At 36.3% G+C, this 16,932-nt stretch overlaps 1 protein-coding gene across 23 annotated transcripts in view; it reads left to right on the forward strand.

Annotated features, from left to right (window-relative positions):
* ADGRL2 (adhesion G protein-coupled receptor L2) overlaps positions 1–15,720 on the forward strand; it is a 312,721-nt gene extending 297,001 nt beyond the window's left edge. For 5 of the 23 annotated variants that reach the window (XM_070746215.1, XM_070746217.1, XM_070746216.1 and 2 more), the window contains 4 exons: positions 2,485–2,613; positions 4,732–4,828; positions 9,896–10,024; positions 13,617–15,720. In XM_070746215.1, the coding sequence (XP_070602316.1) occupies positions 2,485–2,613; positions 4,732–4,828; positions 9,896–10,024; positions 13,617–14,371 (1,110 nt within the window). In that variant the 3' untranslated portion in view covers positions 14,372–15,720. Of the gene's footprint in view, positions 1–2,484; positions 2,614–4,731; positions 4,829–9,895; positions 10,025–10,244; positions 10,327–12,813; positions 12,867–13,616 lie in introns of all 23 variants that reach the window. The other 18 variants (XM_070746224.1, XM_070746219.1, XM_070746222.1 and 15 more) reach the window with 9 other exon arrangements.
* Positions 15,721–16,932: the final 1,212 nt, after the last annotated feature.

Here is a 16,932-nt window from a genome sequence, read left to right on the forward strand (position 1 = left end):
ATCAGCAAAAATATGTTATACACACATATATGTAATATATTTTGCTGATAATGAAAATAAAGGGAGACAAGTATAGATCTATTTCAAGCTACTTAAGGAAACAGTATGGAAGGAAGCAGTATGCTCCCTCCCATATTTGTGTATACTAGGGCAGTGTTTCCCAACCTTGGCAACTTGAAGATATTTGGACTTCAACTCCCAGTATTCCCCAGCCAGCGTTTGCTGGCTGGGGAATTCTGGGAGTTGAAGTCCAAATATCTTCAAGTTGCCAAGGTTGGGAAACACTGTACTAGGGTGATTCTATAGGAAAAACATGCATACATACACACACACACACACATACATGCATACATACATACATACTGTTCTGCCCGTGTGTCTCAACCGTCCGTAATTACAGGGTAATTAGTCCAGGAAGACACACACCACACGATAAAAGGAAAACCCAAAAGTTTCTATAAACAGAAACACAGAAACAGCTCTCTTTAAATGTCAAAGGGATTTTCTGGTACTCACAACGCACAGGTTAAATGCAGTCCAATTGCTCACCCAATAACTGGGAAATTGAGTCCAATTCTAAAGTCCAGAGAGTCCACACATACAATCCTGAAGAGCAAAAATGAAACAATGAATCAGATAAACTGCCATGAGGCTAAAACACCAGGCTGCACTTTTATCTGTAGCACTGATTACAGCAGCCCCACCCAACCACAGGTGGCTTCATTTGCTCTTGTAATAATCCTTCAGTTGTTGTCTCCTATACATCACTCTACGCATGCGTGGATGGGTCATTAATTGTTGTTCAGAATCCAGGGATGATACAGATGACTGATCTCCTCCTGGGCTGTCTGTCAAACTCCCCTCTGCCCTGTCACTCACGCTTCCTTGGTTAGAGGAGACTTCGTCGGCAGATTCTACTGGGAGCAAAACAGGCCTGCGGCATGTGGATGTCTCCCCCACATCCACCTCCACATTCCTTGGGGCAGCAGCTGGGCCAGAGCTAACCACAACACATACATACATACATACGTACATACATACATACATATTATAATCTTATAATATTTGTATTTAACTATTACATGCATTAGTTGCCTATGAAATTTGAAAAAGCCAAAACCAATAGCATCTGAAAATAAAATAGTAATCTAAAACCATATAAAGTTCAAATGAATGCCTACGGAAACAGCAGACAGTAAAACATAATTAAATTCAATGCAGGTTTACAACAAGGAACAGCTGATAAAAGCAAAGCCATTCCTTAAGTTAAATATCCTTTCCATTGCTAACAAGGTATATGGTTATAAGTAGGGGGGCTCTGTTGTTAGGGATTTCCCAAAATCTTATGCAGCCATAAGGAAATATATATATATATATATCTTGATTTATAGCCAAAGGTACTTAGATGCTGTGACAGAGAGAAAAGTGCCTGAATGATATCAATATTTGAGCATGTTCATAGAGATATCTGCCTTTGTCACGCAGTGTAATACAAACGGAAAAACCATGTTTAATATCTTGAAACATTGATTAATGACTTAAAGTAGCCTACATTAAGAGAACAGGTGCTATTTGAAGCTATTCAAGTCTGTCTTGAATATTCAATACACTATCATGATCTCTGTGCTTAAAATAAGTGGAATGATCTTGTATATTAGCAGAAAATATTTAGTTGATACTTTTGTAGCCAAATTACCAACAAATAGAATAATGTACAGGTAGTCCACAATTACCGATCACTCATTCAGTGACTACTGGAAGCTGTGATAGCACTGGAAAATAAGATTTACAATGAGATGTGAAATTGCTGCCAACGAAGTACCCACCACACTATGAGATTATGATTGGATGCGAGGAAGCTGGCTCACATTGTCACATTAAACAATCTGTGATTATGTAAATTGGCACAATCATATGTTTTCAATCACATCAATTATACAAGAATTGCCCATCCCTGTTGCAGGGATAAATGAGGACTACCTATATTTGAGTAAATGAGAACTACCTATATTTGAGGGACAAGAATTAATCACTGAATGTCTGTCTATCTCTCTGTCTCTGCCTGCCTGTCTATCATCAATCATTTATTATCTATTTAAAATGTGCAGAATTTACCACTCTAGGGACAGAACCTTCTGGAGAACAGCAGAAAATTCAGCCATTTCCAGGTTGCCCACTAATTTTCCCAATGTAAATTTCTGGAATAAGAGATGCCACATTATACTCTGCCTTCCCCCTCCCCCCTAATAATATTTACAACTAAGAAGATGTCACTATTTCCCCCTATAGTCAATGTTTGGGAATATAATTTGGAATGTATTGAACCAGTCCCCCGAATATTTCCAGTGTGGCAAAATAATTTAAGCACAGAATTCATGTTTGGATGTCTAAAACAGTTATATGCTTCATTTTATTATATAGAAATACATTTCAAAAAGGGAAACCTAAATGTATCTGATTACAATAATTGTTATTCACTTATAGGTACGCAAGGAGTATGGCAAGTGCTTCAGACATTCATATTGCTGTGGTGGGTTACCCACAGAGAGTCCACATAGTTCAGTAAAAGCATCAACAACACGAACAAGTGCCCGCTATTCCTCTGGCACTCAGGTAACAAACATTTTGACAGTACTTTTAATGACAGCATCTTTTAATTAATCTTGCTTATCAAATAGCCCATTGAGATATGTTCTGTTTAGATGCACTAATTGTATTCTCATTATAACAGCCTTGTTGACAGTCTTGATGCATTCACGCACATACACACACACACCTACACAATGTATGTCAATTCCGAAATTTCTGAAAGTTTGGAATTTGTGAAGGTAGTTTTAAATTCTTTAGTGATTAATAGGAATGGGTCCATCCATTCCATACTTAAATAATCATTATTTGTTTAGAAAATGACTTTATAAAAAAGTTTTATAAAGATCAGAAGGCAAATCAGATACAAAATTAAAGTATATTCCTTGTAAAGAAAACTTTCAAAAATAATTTCTGATGGATTTTTAGATACATATTTCAAATACATTTTTTATATGTAAAATAAAGGTATTGTTAACAAAATTTCTGGAAAATCACTTGCATGAACTGCTGCATATTCGTTATTACCTGTACTTTTGAATATATGCAGTTGCCAATGCAAACAAGACTTCACTGTTTGAAGTAATGTTAGTCATGTATTTATGAGGTTTGACTTCTGATTATGTTTGAAGAAGGTGTTTGGAGTGTGTTTGTGTATTTAATGCATAAATACAAAAGGGTAGACAATCTTTTACATAAGTGTAAAGTCAATTTTTCCAGGACCTTTTTAATCCACCTTTAAAAGAAATAAAAATCTGTGTTTGTTGTATTGAAATGGAACCCAATGACACAGAAGGGCCCCTATAACTAGTGATACATTTCTATTTAAATGTAATTATGTCTATGGATAAGGCCCTCTTGTTGATGCTACATTGTTTCCCACCAAGATTTTTATGGTGTTACTTTTTTTCCAGGCAGATGAAAAAAAAAGAGAGAATGGGACTAGGCCACTGAATTTAATCTGTCTCTGTGTGTGTGTCTGTCTGTGTGTTTCTATATCCAATCTCTTTTTCTTCTAAAAGTACTGATGAATTATAACTTCCTCATATAAAACATAACTGAAGCTTTACAAATATTTAATTCCTTAACTTTCCTTTATACTAGAGCTCAGCTGCTTTGGAAGTATTGGGAAATAATCATGACATGGATTAGAAAATATTTAATAAAACACATAAATTACATATACATGTCAGGCCACAATTTTTTAAAAATTTCGCCTTTAGTACATAACTTACATAACTTAAGGCGGCAAACATACTTAATACTCCCTTCTCCTTTCCTGCCCACAACAACAACTCTGTGAAGTGATTAATGGAACTTGACTGGACCATAACTTTGTTAATATCACTTGGTCAACCTGGAGAGAAAATAAAACGCCATAAGTTCAACACTGCCAAAAGACACCAAAACTACAAGAGTGAATTTGAAGCCAAGCACATAACAACATATTCGGTATAACTATTTGATCTTTTTCAGTAGCTTGATTTTAATAATACAGTGTTCCCTCGATTTCCGCAGGGGGTGCGTTCCAAGACCGCCCGCGAAAGTTGAATTTCCGCAAAGTAGAGATGTGGAAGTAAATACACCATTTTTGGCTATGGACAGTATCACAGGCCATCCCTTAACACTTTAAACTCCTAAATTACCATTTCCCATTCCCTTAACAACCATTTACTCACCATTATTACTGGTACTCATCATTGAATAAGACACTTAGTGAGCCTAATATTTATAAACATAATTATTTATTAACAATAATTATTTTTTTGTTATTTATTTGCAAAAATTATTAGTTTGGCAATGACATATGACATCATCGGGTGGGAAAAACCGTGGTATAGGAAAAAAACCGCGAAGTATTTTTTAATTAATATTTTTTGAAAAACCGTGGTATAGGCTATTCGTGAAGTTCAAACCCGCCAAAATCGAGGGAACACTGTATATACAATATTTACTACACACCAAAAATTAGCAGCATAGTCTGAAACACATTGACTTGGGAGCAAGTACTATTGCGTTCAAGAAAAGGGCTTACATAAGAGAACACATGAGATGATTGGGGACTAGTAATAAAAGTAGCAGTAGTAGTCTTCTGGAGCCGTTTGAGATGTGACAGTTCCACCTGATTTTCTTTACATTTAACAGAGCCGAATAAGAAGAATGTGGAATGATACTGTGAGAAAGCAATCTGAATCTTCCTTTATCTCAGGTGATATCAATAGCACTTCAACCCTTAATCAAGGTCAGTTATTTGATAGATTTCACTCTACTTTTTTAATTAATTGTATTTCTTAAATAAAAATGTCCAGGTATTAGATTGCAGTAATTAAATTAAATAAACAGATGTGCTCTTGGAAGTTACTATAGTCTAAAGATCTCAGCATTTGAGTGAAAACAGACACATAGGCAGTATGTTGTTTTTTTAAAAAAAAACAGTAACTCAGACTATTTGTCTTGAATACATTTAAAACTCAGTTCCTTCATCTCCTTATTTAGGATGAAAATTGACATTCACATTCATGGAAAGCGTATTTAAATAAGTCTCATCAATAATTTAACTTAAAAGCAAGAATATAATTTTAAAACTTTGCTAACCTATATATTCTAAAACTGAAACAGAACTACCAGCACAGTAACATTTTAAATGCATTAGATTACCATACACAGTTTGCCTGTAAAATCAAATTAGCATCAGCTTGCTATAAAAGGCTTCTGAAAATTCATTTTCCTTCCAAGATAGTTCTGATCATGTTTAGAATGTGGAGCATTTGTCTGCCACAAGACAGTCCCAGGGAAGACGGGAAAACCCTAGCTTCCTTTTTATATATTGGGTTAACCCTTTATGATTGTAACTCAGATTTAATATTTATATGCTTTCAATCTTGTTCACATCGACATACAGTACTAAACAATACTAAAGTCCCATCTGGAAATAGCCACAGTAGAATTTTATTCAAGCACAGTGTTTTGCTGTATGTAAAGCTTTAAAATACTCATTCAAAATTGGCAAGATTATTTCCTCCAAATCCAGTGAGACAAGAAGAGGAAGGGGCCTTCTTGTCAATTGAACTTTCAGAAAAGCACTGGATCACTTTCAATGTCCAGGTCTAATTCTGCCATGAGGATGATTGGGTGATCATTATTATGCACTTCAGTTTTACAAAATAAAAGCATGATTGTGGTCAGCATTACAGGAACATTGCATAGTAAATAGCAATAGTACTTAGGCATATACTGCTTCACAGTGCTTTACAGCCTTCTATAAATGGTTTATAGAGTCAGCATATTGTCCCCAACAATCAGGGTCCTCATTTTACTGACCTCAAAAGGATGGAAAGCTGACTCAATTTTGAGCCGTTAAGAATGGAATTGCCAAACTGCTGGCAGTTGACAATCAGCAGAATTAGCCTGTAATACTGCCTTCTAACCTAACCACTGCACCACAGCCTTGTACTTCTTAATCACTTCATCAGGCAAGTAGCATGACTATTTCAAGCTAAGTATCTGTTCTTAAAGAAATCACAAGCTGGATTGGTTTAAAAAGTTGCCATTTGCTTGTAAATTCTTTCATCCCAAAAGAGGTTTCTTGTGCGAAAGAGGATAATTTTCATACTTTGATTCAGCAAGAGTTGGTTTCCATAACAACTCCATTCCCCATACTAGCAAATGTTTCCTCATTGTCTTGAGAGAGATTTGTATACACAAAGCAAATATTTTTAGATAGCTATTCCTTGATGAAGTGATTAAGAAGCACAAGTGTCCTTTTGAGAGAGAGAAAAGGAAATTAGGATAGGTGCAACATAACATAAAGCAAACCGCATTGTGACATCATTAAACAATTGCACATCAAGAAGTCATGATGTACGTGTCATCATTTTGACATCATTGTGCCTTAATCTAGATGCCCACATTAATTATTGTAGCTAAAATATAAAAACATGATCAGTATAGTGAACAGTGTTTGTACATGCTGTTATATCTATATTTAAAAGCAAAGATAAAAGCCATTTCTGAATTTTTCTAGAGTAATGTACAAAATACTATCAGGTTTAATAAGCTACTCAATGTTCATCAATATTGTATAAGGTTAAAACCCTAATTCTTGGGTTCAAACTTGTGTTAGGTACTGGTATATCCTACAAAAGATTTCTAGTTCCTTGCAGTTTCAGACATCATTGTTTGCCCTTGCTGTAATGTCTGTATTATCCTTGGTAGGAAATATGAGTCTCCCTTCAACATAGCCAATGCTTTGTGTTTTTCTTGTCTAATTGTAATGCTGTGCCAAGCAATTATGTACAAAATGGGAGCGATCTTTCTTTACAACGTTCTGTTTTCCCCTCAGAACTGGTCAATCTGAGCATTCTAAAAGTGGTTTGTATATTTCTGCAAGCTTATCTTCCAGAACAGGAAGTAGTTAATGGAGTTCTGGATATGATCCAGCCCCCAAATGAGCCAAACTGAACATTTTAGGGAAAGTGAAATGTTCCAGTGATGAACTGATCCTTTATGCATAGCTGTAATATCAAGCAACTCAACTTATATAAATTTCAGGAATTAACCACTGGGTTTTTGGCAGAATAAAGACACTGCAATATTTTCTTCCTATGATCTCAACCCAATCATTGTCTAAGGCTCCCTTCCATTCTCTGCAAAGGATGTGTTGTTTTCAGTTTAGGCTATACATTATTTGTTGGCCACAAAGGTGAACTACAAGTGGAAGGGAGGAAAAAAATCAGAATACTCTACATCAGGGGTGTCATATTCATATTGTAACATTTGTATGGGTGTAACCGGCATCCAGTCCTCAGGCCATGGTTTTGACACCCCTGTTCTATATTAAAAGACAAGAATGTGAGGAAGTCAGGGATTCTTATCAGATTGAATTTTCCCCCTAGAGAGAAACTGTAAAGTAAAATAGCAATAGCATTTAGACTTATATACCACTTCACAGTGATTTCCAGTCCTCTCTAAGCGGTTTACAGAGAGTAAGCATATTGCCCCCAACAATGTGGGTCTTCATTTTATCCACCTCGGAAGGATGGAAGGCTGAATCAAGCTTGAGCCTACTGAGGCAGCCAGTGATCAGCAGAAATAGCTTGCAGTACTGCACTCTAACCACTGCACCACCAAGGCTCTTAAATGATTTATTGTCAACTGACTGTATCACAGGTAGTTCTCGATTTACAACCAATTAAACCTGGAATTATAGTTGTAAGCCATTGAGCAGGTCACCATGGATTAGACACTATTTTACCTTATTTATTTATGTATTTATTTATTCTGTTTTTCAAGTAGTCATTAAGCAGTTGCACTAGTCATTAAGCAGAGCCATTTTACCCAATTGATGCTTTGTAAAAGCCAGAAATATATACAGTCAATTTGATACAGGACATTGAAAACATCTATAAAGGTGGACAGGTGGTACCCAGAATACATTTGTGTGACCATGGGGAAAGTGTTGTGTCTATCATAACTTTGAAATCAGGTCTTAATAGCTTTTGGCAGGTCCATTTTAAGTTTGAACAAAAAGCTGAGGACTACCTGTAACACTTTTCTATAAAAGGAAAATAAATTAGCTAATTAGATATACTAATCTCCAATTCATAGTCGTGATTCACCCACAACCTATGATGTTTGTTACACTATCTCAACCATTTCACTCAAAAATATGGTTTGATGCGCTAGGTTAATTCAGATTTATTCAGCTCACCGTGGTCAGAACAAACTATGCTTAGCATGCAAGTTCAATAGTAATTTGGCTTCAACTATTTTTGCACCTCTGATGCTACCAGGTTGGTTGGTCATAGTTTCAGAGATAATGCAGATCTGAAGTCTGCATTATCTTGGAGGACATCCCAATGAAATAGATCCCATAACATTAAGAAAAATAAGGGCCAGGTTCTTAGTTTACAATGAAAGAAGGGTCCTGCTTAGAATTAGGGTATTAATGTTCAACTGTATCTGGTGAGTATACTGGAAACATTATGTCTAAGCTGATAGCAAAGAATTATAGCCAATTATGTAATTCAACTAGAACCCTACTGCATAGTTATAATAGCAATCTTATGATATGTACTGTAGCATAGTGACAAAAGGATTTGGATTGCCTTAGCTAATATTTAGAGTAAGCCTCAAACAGTGGAGGGGGGGGGATCAAATAAATTAAATCAAATTGCAAATAAGATTAACATAAGATGACAGTACAGCAATTCCCAAAACTCCAGGATTTTTGCTACCTAGAGCAATAATATTTTTAGTAGTGATAAGAGCATTAATATTTAAAATGTAATATCTCCCGCTATTGCTACAAAGAGAACCTAATCAATTTAAATTTTGTATATGCATTTTTGGGCTGCTCTGTGTCTCATCTTGGGCCTATCACACAATACCAGTCTCCCACTATATGCTTTCAGACTGTTCAGTCGAAAGGCGCTTTCAAGCTAATTTTATTTGCATGTCCACAAAGCAGCAGAGTCTTTGTACTTGTTCTGACAACAATATTAACGTAACAGACCCAAAATCACTGTAATGTTTCACTTGCTGAGTTCTTACCAAGTAATGCTATGTGTGTGGCTGCTTCATTAGAAGCTTATTGAAAAGTGTTGATGCATTAGGACTGAAACTGCAGAAAGAGCTTTTGTGTGAGCTTTCATTGTGTTGATTTAAGATTCTTTCTAGGGAGAGAACAGAGATAACTTAAATTGACTTTATAAATACTCACCAATAGTGCAGCATGAAGCCCACTTGACATGTAAAAATATATGAATGATTTCCCTTCGACCTCTCCTTTGGCATGTGTTCCTTGCATAGAATGGAATAGGCGTCTTGCAGCTTGCCGTTGCTTACCTTAACTTTGTTTTAAATTATGCTAGTGATAAACCTTGGCTGTTGCTAGGGGAGAATTGCCTATTGCTCTCAATTAACAAATGTTTGATGAATCTAGTCCTGTGCCTATCCACGGTTAAAGTTGCAGGCATGAAGTTGTAACTTCTTGAAATAGAACATTGGTCTCTATATTTAATTGCTATCAGAGTGTTAACAGCAATTTTGTATAAATTAGCAAATGTCATTTCTCAGCAGGTGTTTACTTTGGGGATTTGGCCAGCACCTGTGAATTACCGAAACCTAACTATATTTCCATTCTCTTCCTTCAAATTAATAGTTCAAATACAGTCAGAATTGTTCAGCTGAATTAAATTTGATGTGATATACATGACTTGTAATGAAATTTTAAAAAAAATACACATTATTGGAACTGTCAGCCTGAAATGAAAGAGCTGATGTCTCTCTTCTGTTTCCTTTGCTTTAGGAGTGACTGGCAATTACCTACTAACAAACCCTCTTCTTCGACCGCACGGCACTAACAATCCTTATAATACATTGCTCGCTGAAACCGTTGTATGTAATGCCCCTTCAGCTCCTGTGTTTAACTCACCAGGTGTGCCCACACTTTGGGATATGTTGATTTTGCATTTTTTTTTTAAGTATGCTTTGCTCCAAGTCTTTTCTTTTAACCTAGTTGGAGCTACAGTTTCCTGTAGAATTATTCTCCTTCCAATGCTACTGATAATGCCAGGCTTGTAAAACTGCACTATATTATAGTGTTAATCCTTTGCCATAGTAGTATTTGCCAATAATCCTCCATGTTTTTAACACAGGTGGCATAAATCTTAATATACTATTGCAGGACTGACACTCCATGCTCCGAGAGCCCATCTTCAAGATATATATCACTTAGAGGTATCACATCTATGAAATATAAATTGAATCAAAAGCTTGCTGAGAACATCTGCTTATGGAGTTGATTAGACCATTAAACTCACACAAAGGCATCCTGACATGTGCACTGTCATGCTGGGGAAAACTGTATCCGGAGTCACATTTAGAGGCCAACTATAGTATAGTGCAGCTTTATAGGAACACTTTTATTTGCTGTGTTGTGTTTTGCTTTGTTTCCTTAAGAAAGTCATCAGATGGTGGCTAATCTTAGAAAAGCAGAATTGGGAAGAATATGAAGCCAGATTGCTGGATCTAATCTCAAATGTTTGGTACAGGGTGTATCTACTGTCCTCTGAGCATTTGTCACCTAACCTGACATTGCTCTGATCAGTTGTAGGGATATTAATTCACTATGAAAGCCAGATATAGCAGGATTCCAGAGTGTTAACTTTAACCATACCTTTGTTATAATGGTACCAGCCAATAGTGGTTTTTTTTAAAGTAATGAGTCCTTTAAAAATAAAATAATGCACTTTTATTAATTACTAGTTTCATAAGTAGTTTTTAATGTAAAATGAAATCCTGTCTTAAACATTTTATAACATGTTTTTTTTAAAAAAAATCTAAACCTGTATAAATCTGTTATGTCAATTTTCCTTATTTTTAAAGTGAACTGCAGTTTCTGTGTTCATTCTCCTGTTTTCTTACTTTCCTTATGCTCTCCTCTAGCAACCTACAGAGAGACAAGTATGGGAGTAAAACTTAACTTTGCCTATCAAATGTAAATTTTTTCAGCATGATTTTTAATGGGCACAATTAAAACATAACTAGCGATCATGAAGTAGACTCAGCGGGCAAGTGGTTCACAATTTCCAAATTAATTATTTCCACACTCAAACAGTACATGGGTACTGCTTTTTGGAAGAACCCAAAAAAAGTCACTAGGTCTGTAGCAAGCCCTATTGGTAAATGACGATATCCAATGCTGAAATAATTTGCTGCTTAAAACCAGAGCACTGTTGAGCAAAATGCTTAATAATTGACATGATCTTTTTTACATTCCCACAGTAATCTTGCTACAGGCTAGGAAAGACTTCAAGTGAATTACCTGAATCATGGGCATCTAAATTTGCCTCTCTAAAACTGGCTTAAGTGCATTGGAGTGTGCTTAACTCTGCAGTATATCACAGAAAATTCTTTAAGGATCATTAAATATGCTTCAATATTTATTTAATAGAGTATGAAGAATTAGATTATTAAGAGAGAGAGAATGCCTTTATAAAGGAAATTAATATCGGCATGTGGCCCATGCATTGGTTCTCTCATGAATGCCATATCTTCCATATGGATAAAGAAGGGGAAAAAGATCCAAAATCATATATGAAATTATCCCACCTACCAAACTTGTTTAATCAAAGCCTACAGGTTTTCAAAGACTTGTAACCTTTTTGCACGTGAGTGGCAAAAAACAATGCAATGTAAAATGAGCTGCAGCTTTTTATTTCTCAATTAGTATTCCATAACCAAAGGGGGAGAGAAATCTTTGAGGCACCAACCCAATATTTCTATCTGTTATAGAAGCAACTGAATTTTCTTTGGTTAAGCTGCAGCTTTAAGTACTGGTTGAAAATAAACCTGGAAACGTTTTTAGATGCACACACAGCCTTTTCATTTATCTGTAATTACTCCAAGCCTTGCATATAATGCAGCAGCTTCACAGTGGTCAGTTTCATTCAGACGACAGTACTTCATTCTTCCTTAAGAGTTCCAGACACTGCTCTAGAACAATCAAAGCAATTCTTCCAACAGCTCACTAACAAATCATCTAACTTTCCATTATCCATGCCATTCAGTTTCTTTTAAGAACTTTCTTTTATCTCCTTTGTTTGGGGAACACTGTAATGTCTTAGTTTACATGTCTTTGTGTGTCTAGAAAAAATGAATTTATTTATTTATCTCAGTAAAAGAACATTTCACCCATCAAATTCCTATATCCCTTCCTTTCCCCTCCTTCCTAAACTTTGTGTCATCTTTTCAGCAGATGTATCCAATTTCTTCATTTCTTCAGCAGTTGAAAGTTTATCGATCCTGATTTATAATCTTCCCATTCCACAGCTAATATTTCTTCTTTGGTTAATTTTTTGTGACCCATGCTTAGAGAAATCCCTAACATTTCTGCTTTTTGATTTCCATATGCCCATGGTTTCTGTGGGCTTAACTCTGAATATACTTACGCTGGTTCATACAGTTCTGTCACTGTGACTGATGCAAACTGCAGGGCTGCAGGTAAAATTTGTCATTCTGAAGCCCCTGGGGCTGTTCCTGGCAGTGAGAATATGAAATGCAACCTTTTCCCTCTCCCCCCCAAAAAAGCACATTAAAGTGGGAAAAAGCTGTTATTGCAAGTAATCTACTTTGCTGAACCCTTGCTCTGACTAAGTTGCTGAGACGCTCAGTAATTCTTCATCTTGTTACAATAAATCATTTTTACTTTCTTTTATATATCAGCTACTCTTAGGCCAGATAGCCTGAGCAGACAGACATGATGTGAGTTGTCCAAAGTGAGTCATTCCACCTGCTGTGTCTTTCCTGTGTTGGATGGTGCTTGTGGGCCTCAGTCCCTTTCAGTGTGAGAGATGGCTGTCTGTGCTTAACATGAAGTCTCTGTATTTGTCCATTTTTTGGTCATTCTTTTGTTTGTTCCATCTTCAGCTAAAGAAACACACAGACACAAGGAAATGTTAGAAATGTTATATTAAAGTAGCTGCTTGCTAAATATGTGAATTTACTGTTATGCATTTACCTTCTATTTTGTATGTGACCTGATCTTCCTTCCTTCCTTCCTTCCTTCCTTCCTCCTCCCCCCCTCCCTCCCTCTTATTTATTTATTTTTAATTTAGTGTTGTTTAGGACAAATTCTGTTGATTTTATTTTTCTTGTTGTACTTAATGCGCTAAATGTTTATGAATGAATTGCTTCGCATTCATATGCAAGGACATGGAGTCACTTTTTTCTTCCTTTCAGGAAGAATTGTAGAACTGAATCTTAAATTGGTACATTTAGAACCTGTTAACGTTTGTTTTAAAATTTCTGATTGAAAATATCATTCAAGTTCCAAGGAAAAACAATATTACCTTCTAAAATTCTCTCTCGCTTCTATACGGTGTGTTGCTCTTTTACCCTTGGGAGACATGCTCCAAGTCTTACTTCCAAGTACAACTTTGTCCTGAACGACATTAAAGACTTTCTTAAAATAAGAATTTTAGCTCCAGAGTAAGCAATAACCCATGGGTGTCCCTTCTCTGTTGCAGGACATTCACTGAACAATGCCAGGGATACAAGTGCCATGGATACTCTACCGCTAAATGGTAATTTCAACAACAGCTACTCTTTGCGCAATGGAGACTATAACGACAGTGTGCAAGTTGTAGACTGTGGACTAAGCCTGAATGATGCCGCATTTGAAAAAATGATCATTTCAGAATTGGTGCACAACAACCTGCGGGGCAGCCACAAGAACCATAACCTGGAGCGTACATTACCAATCAAAGCTGTGATCGGTGGGAGCAGTAGTGAAGATGACGCCATTGTTGCTGATGCTTCATCTTTAATGCACAGTGATAACACGGGCCTGGAGCTGCACCAAAAGGAACTTGAGGCCCCATTGATTCCTCAACGGACTCACTCTCTTCTGTACCAACCACAGAAGAAAGTGAAGATGGAAGGAACCGATAGTTATGTGTCCCAGTTGACAGCTGAAGTGGAAGACCACCTCCAATCTCCCAACAGAGACTCGCTCTACACAAGTATGCCCAACCTCAGAGACTCTCCATACCTTGAGAGCAGTCCTGATATCGAGGAAGATCTCTCTCCCTCCCGGAGAAGCGAAAATGAGGACATTTACTACAAAAGTATGCCAAACCTTGGAGCTGGCCATCCGCTTCAGATGTACTATCAAATCAGCAGAGGGAACAGTGATGGCTATATCATTCCCATTAACAAGGAAGGATGTATTCCAGAAGGGGATGTTAGAGAAGGACAAATGCAGCTAGTGACAAGCCTTTAATAGCGTAGCAAAGGAATCCTGAAGGCCACATGCAAGTATTAAACAGACAGACTTAATTGGCTCCATGCAGACCCCCTCATATCTGCTTGAAGTGACTATTTTCTCTTGTCCCTGTGGTTTCTCCCATGTAAAGGAGTTGACTGGACCTTTCAGTTCTGTGAATTTTTATAAAACAACAAAAAAAAGCTTTGTATATACACAGAGTATACTAAAAGAATTATTTGTTACAAAGAGAGAAAAAAGAGAGAGAGAAAGAGATACCATCAAGGTATTTTAAGATATCTTGCTGCTGACATTTAAAAAAAAAAGATTGTGAAATAAACACACACACATACATACATGCAAGGTGTTCCAGCCATTTTACAGCAGCAGTTTGGGAACTAAATTTGTAAATATGGCTGCATCATTTTTGTATGCCTGCATTGTATTATATACAAGAGGTAGGCACTAAAATCCTGTGGGACAAATTTATTGTACCTTACTATTCCTGACTAGACTTGCAAAAGCAGGAGAGAGATTCTGCACCAGTATGCTGTTCATGGCAAATCTTTCCCACTAAGGCAAGGGTTGAAAACATGTCTAACCACTAGCAATCAAGCCACAGGCCTTATTTCATATATTTCTTCAACTGTACAATGTTCTCATGAAATGGCTAAAGAAATTATATTTTGTTCTATTGCTAGGGTAAAATAAATAAATACCTTTGTGTCCAAACAGAAATATAATTGTCATTAAAATAATTTTAAAGGATTTGAAGAAAATATTGTGAAACGCTCTTGATTGCACATATTGCTACAAGCTGTTTCTTCTTACACTTGGTTCCGTAGTACCGTGATATGTTTAAAATGCAAACTCTACCCGTTTTCTACTTCTTTTCACTGTAAACAGTGTCCTGCTTTGACATGACTATTCTTATGGCTTAAACTTGATATTGCCAAAAGAACATATTTTATGGGAAGGATTCTCTTAGATGCCAATTTATGCCAGACCTTGCACAAGTTTGGTTAAAAAAAAGAACAATCACCCACTAGCTATAGATTCAGTTCCCTTTTGTTCTTTTCTTTGCAGAAGGAGGGAAGGTGGGCTAGTGAATGGAAGGTGTCTGCCCCTTTTAAACTAAGAGAAAACATAAATATTACTCTTCCATATTCCTTCTGCCTATATTTAGTAATTAATTTATTTTATGATAAAAGAGCTAATTAAATGTACATTGTTTCAGGTTTTTCTTTTTTTGCTCTTTTCCCCCAAATCCCTTTGTGTAAACCTGTTAATAATGAGCCCATCACTAATATCCAATGTAAAGTTTAACACCTGTTTGACAGTAAATAAATGTGAATTTTTTTTCCAAATAGGTAAAAATGCGCTTTCTTGCATTATGGGTCATAAGCTCGATTATTGATTTTGTGAGCTGGTGAAATTCTGCTTTAAGGATCACTCCTTTTACAGTTTTCAGACAATGTGAAGAAGTTTGAAGGAGGGGTCAGTTCTATGCCGCAAGTTTATTGCCACATATAATCACGATGAAAAGCAGGAGATTGGGTTAAAAAGTTAGCGGCATACTTCCCTTTTCTATCAGAATTTTTTTAAAAAAAAAAATCCATACAATCTTACTTATTAAAAGAAAATTTGTACAGTCATGTTTCAAGCAACTGTAATGCTAAATCTCCAATTAGTGCTAAAGATAAACTCTTGTTCCAGAGAACAAAAATAAATACATTGCTTCATTTATTAAAATGCCATGAAAATTCAAGCCCTTGCAAAAATGGTAGAATCCCAGGATTTTTATGATATGCAAATTAATCTGACTCCTATTACTACTCTTAGCAAAGAGGAAATCAATGCAGGAAGTTGATACGATGCCCAGAGCTTTATGGTGTGTCAGCAGCAAAGGATTGAAATTTCACTAAACGTATTTGTTTATTCCTCAACATTGAATTGTCTATAAAGCATCCAAATTCCAATTTTCATTTGCAATAACTCAGATTTAAGTCATGTGCTGATTTTTCATTCTTATTGCTAATTTGTTGGATCTTTTCCTCCCGTTTGTGAGTTTGTGTTGTGTGTATTGTGGCCTTATTAGACAAAACCAACATTAAACTGGCAGTTTCTGCCAAGATTTTCATTAATAATTAAGGCCACTGGGTACAATCCGCAGTGAAAGTTCTGCAGAAGCACCACTAAATTGATTGAAAGTTGCATAGCCAAACTTTCCAGTAGCCTTTACACGATGATGGATGGAATTTAATTTAAAGGGAGCTTTTGATGCAGCTATGTGTGGCGTAGATTACCAAAAGTACACCAAGGTTTGCTGTGATCTATGTGTTACTCCAGAACGGCATGCTTTTCTCTGATCATTTTGCCAGAATTATCACCCTCCTGATCCAGAATGGTGTATGCATCGTTGTGTACCGCACTAGCCTGGATAGCAGGTGCGGACTGTTTCCTACTGCTGAGCAGTGTGTAACAAGAAGGCGGGTGTTTGCATAAACCAGCTGCTACCAGTAAGTGATAAGAGGGCATTATACTGTCTTCTGTTAGTGTTTCTTATGTATTAGGTTTCC

The sequence above is a fragment of the Erythrolamprus reginae genome, chromosome 3 (genome assembly GCF_031021105.1).
Source record: "Erythrolamprus reginae isolate rEryReg1 chromosome 3, rEryReg1.hap1, whole genome shotgun sequence".
Classification (NCBI taxonomy): Eukaryota; Metazoa; Chordata; class Lepidosauria; order Squamata; family Dipsadidae; genus Erythrolamprus; species Erythrolamprus reginae.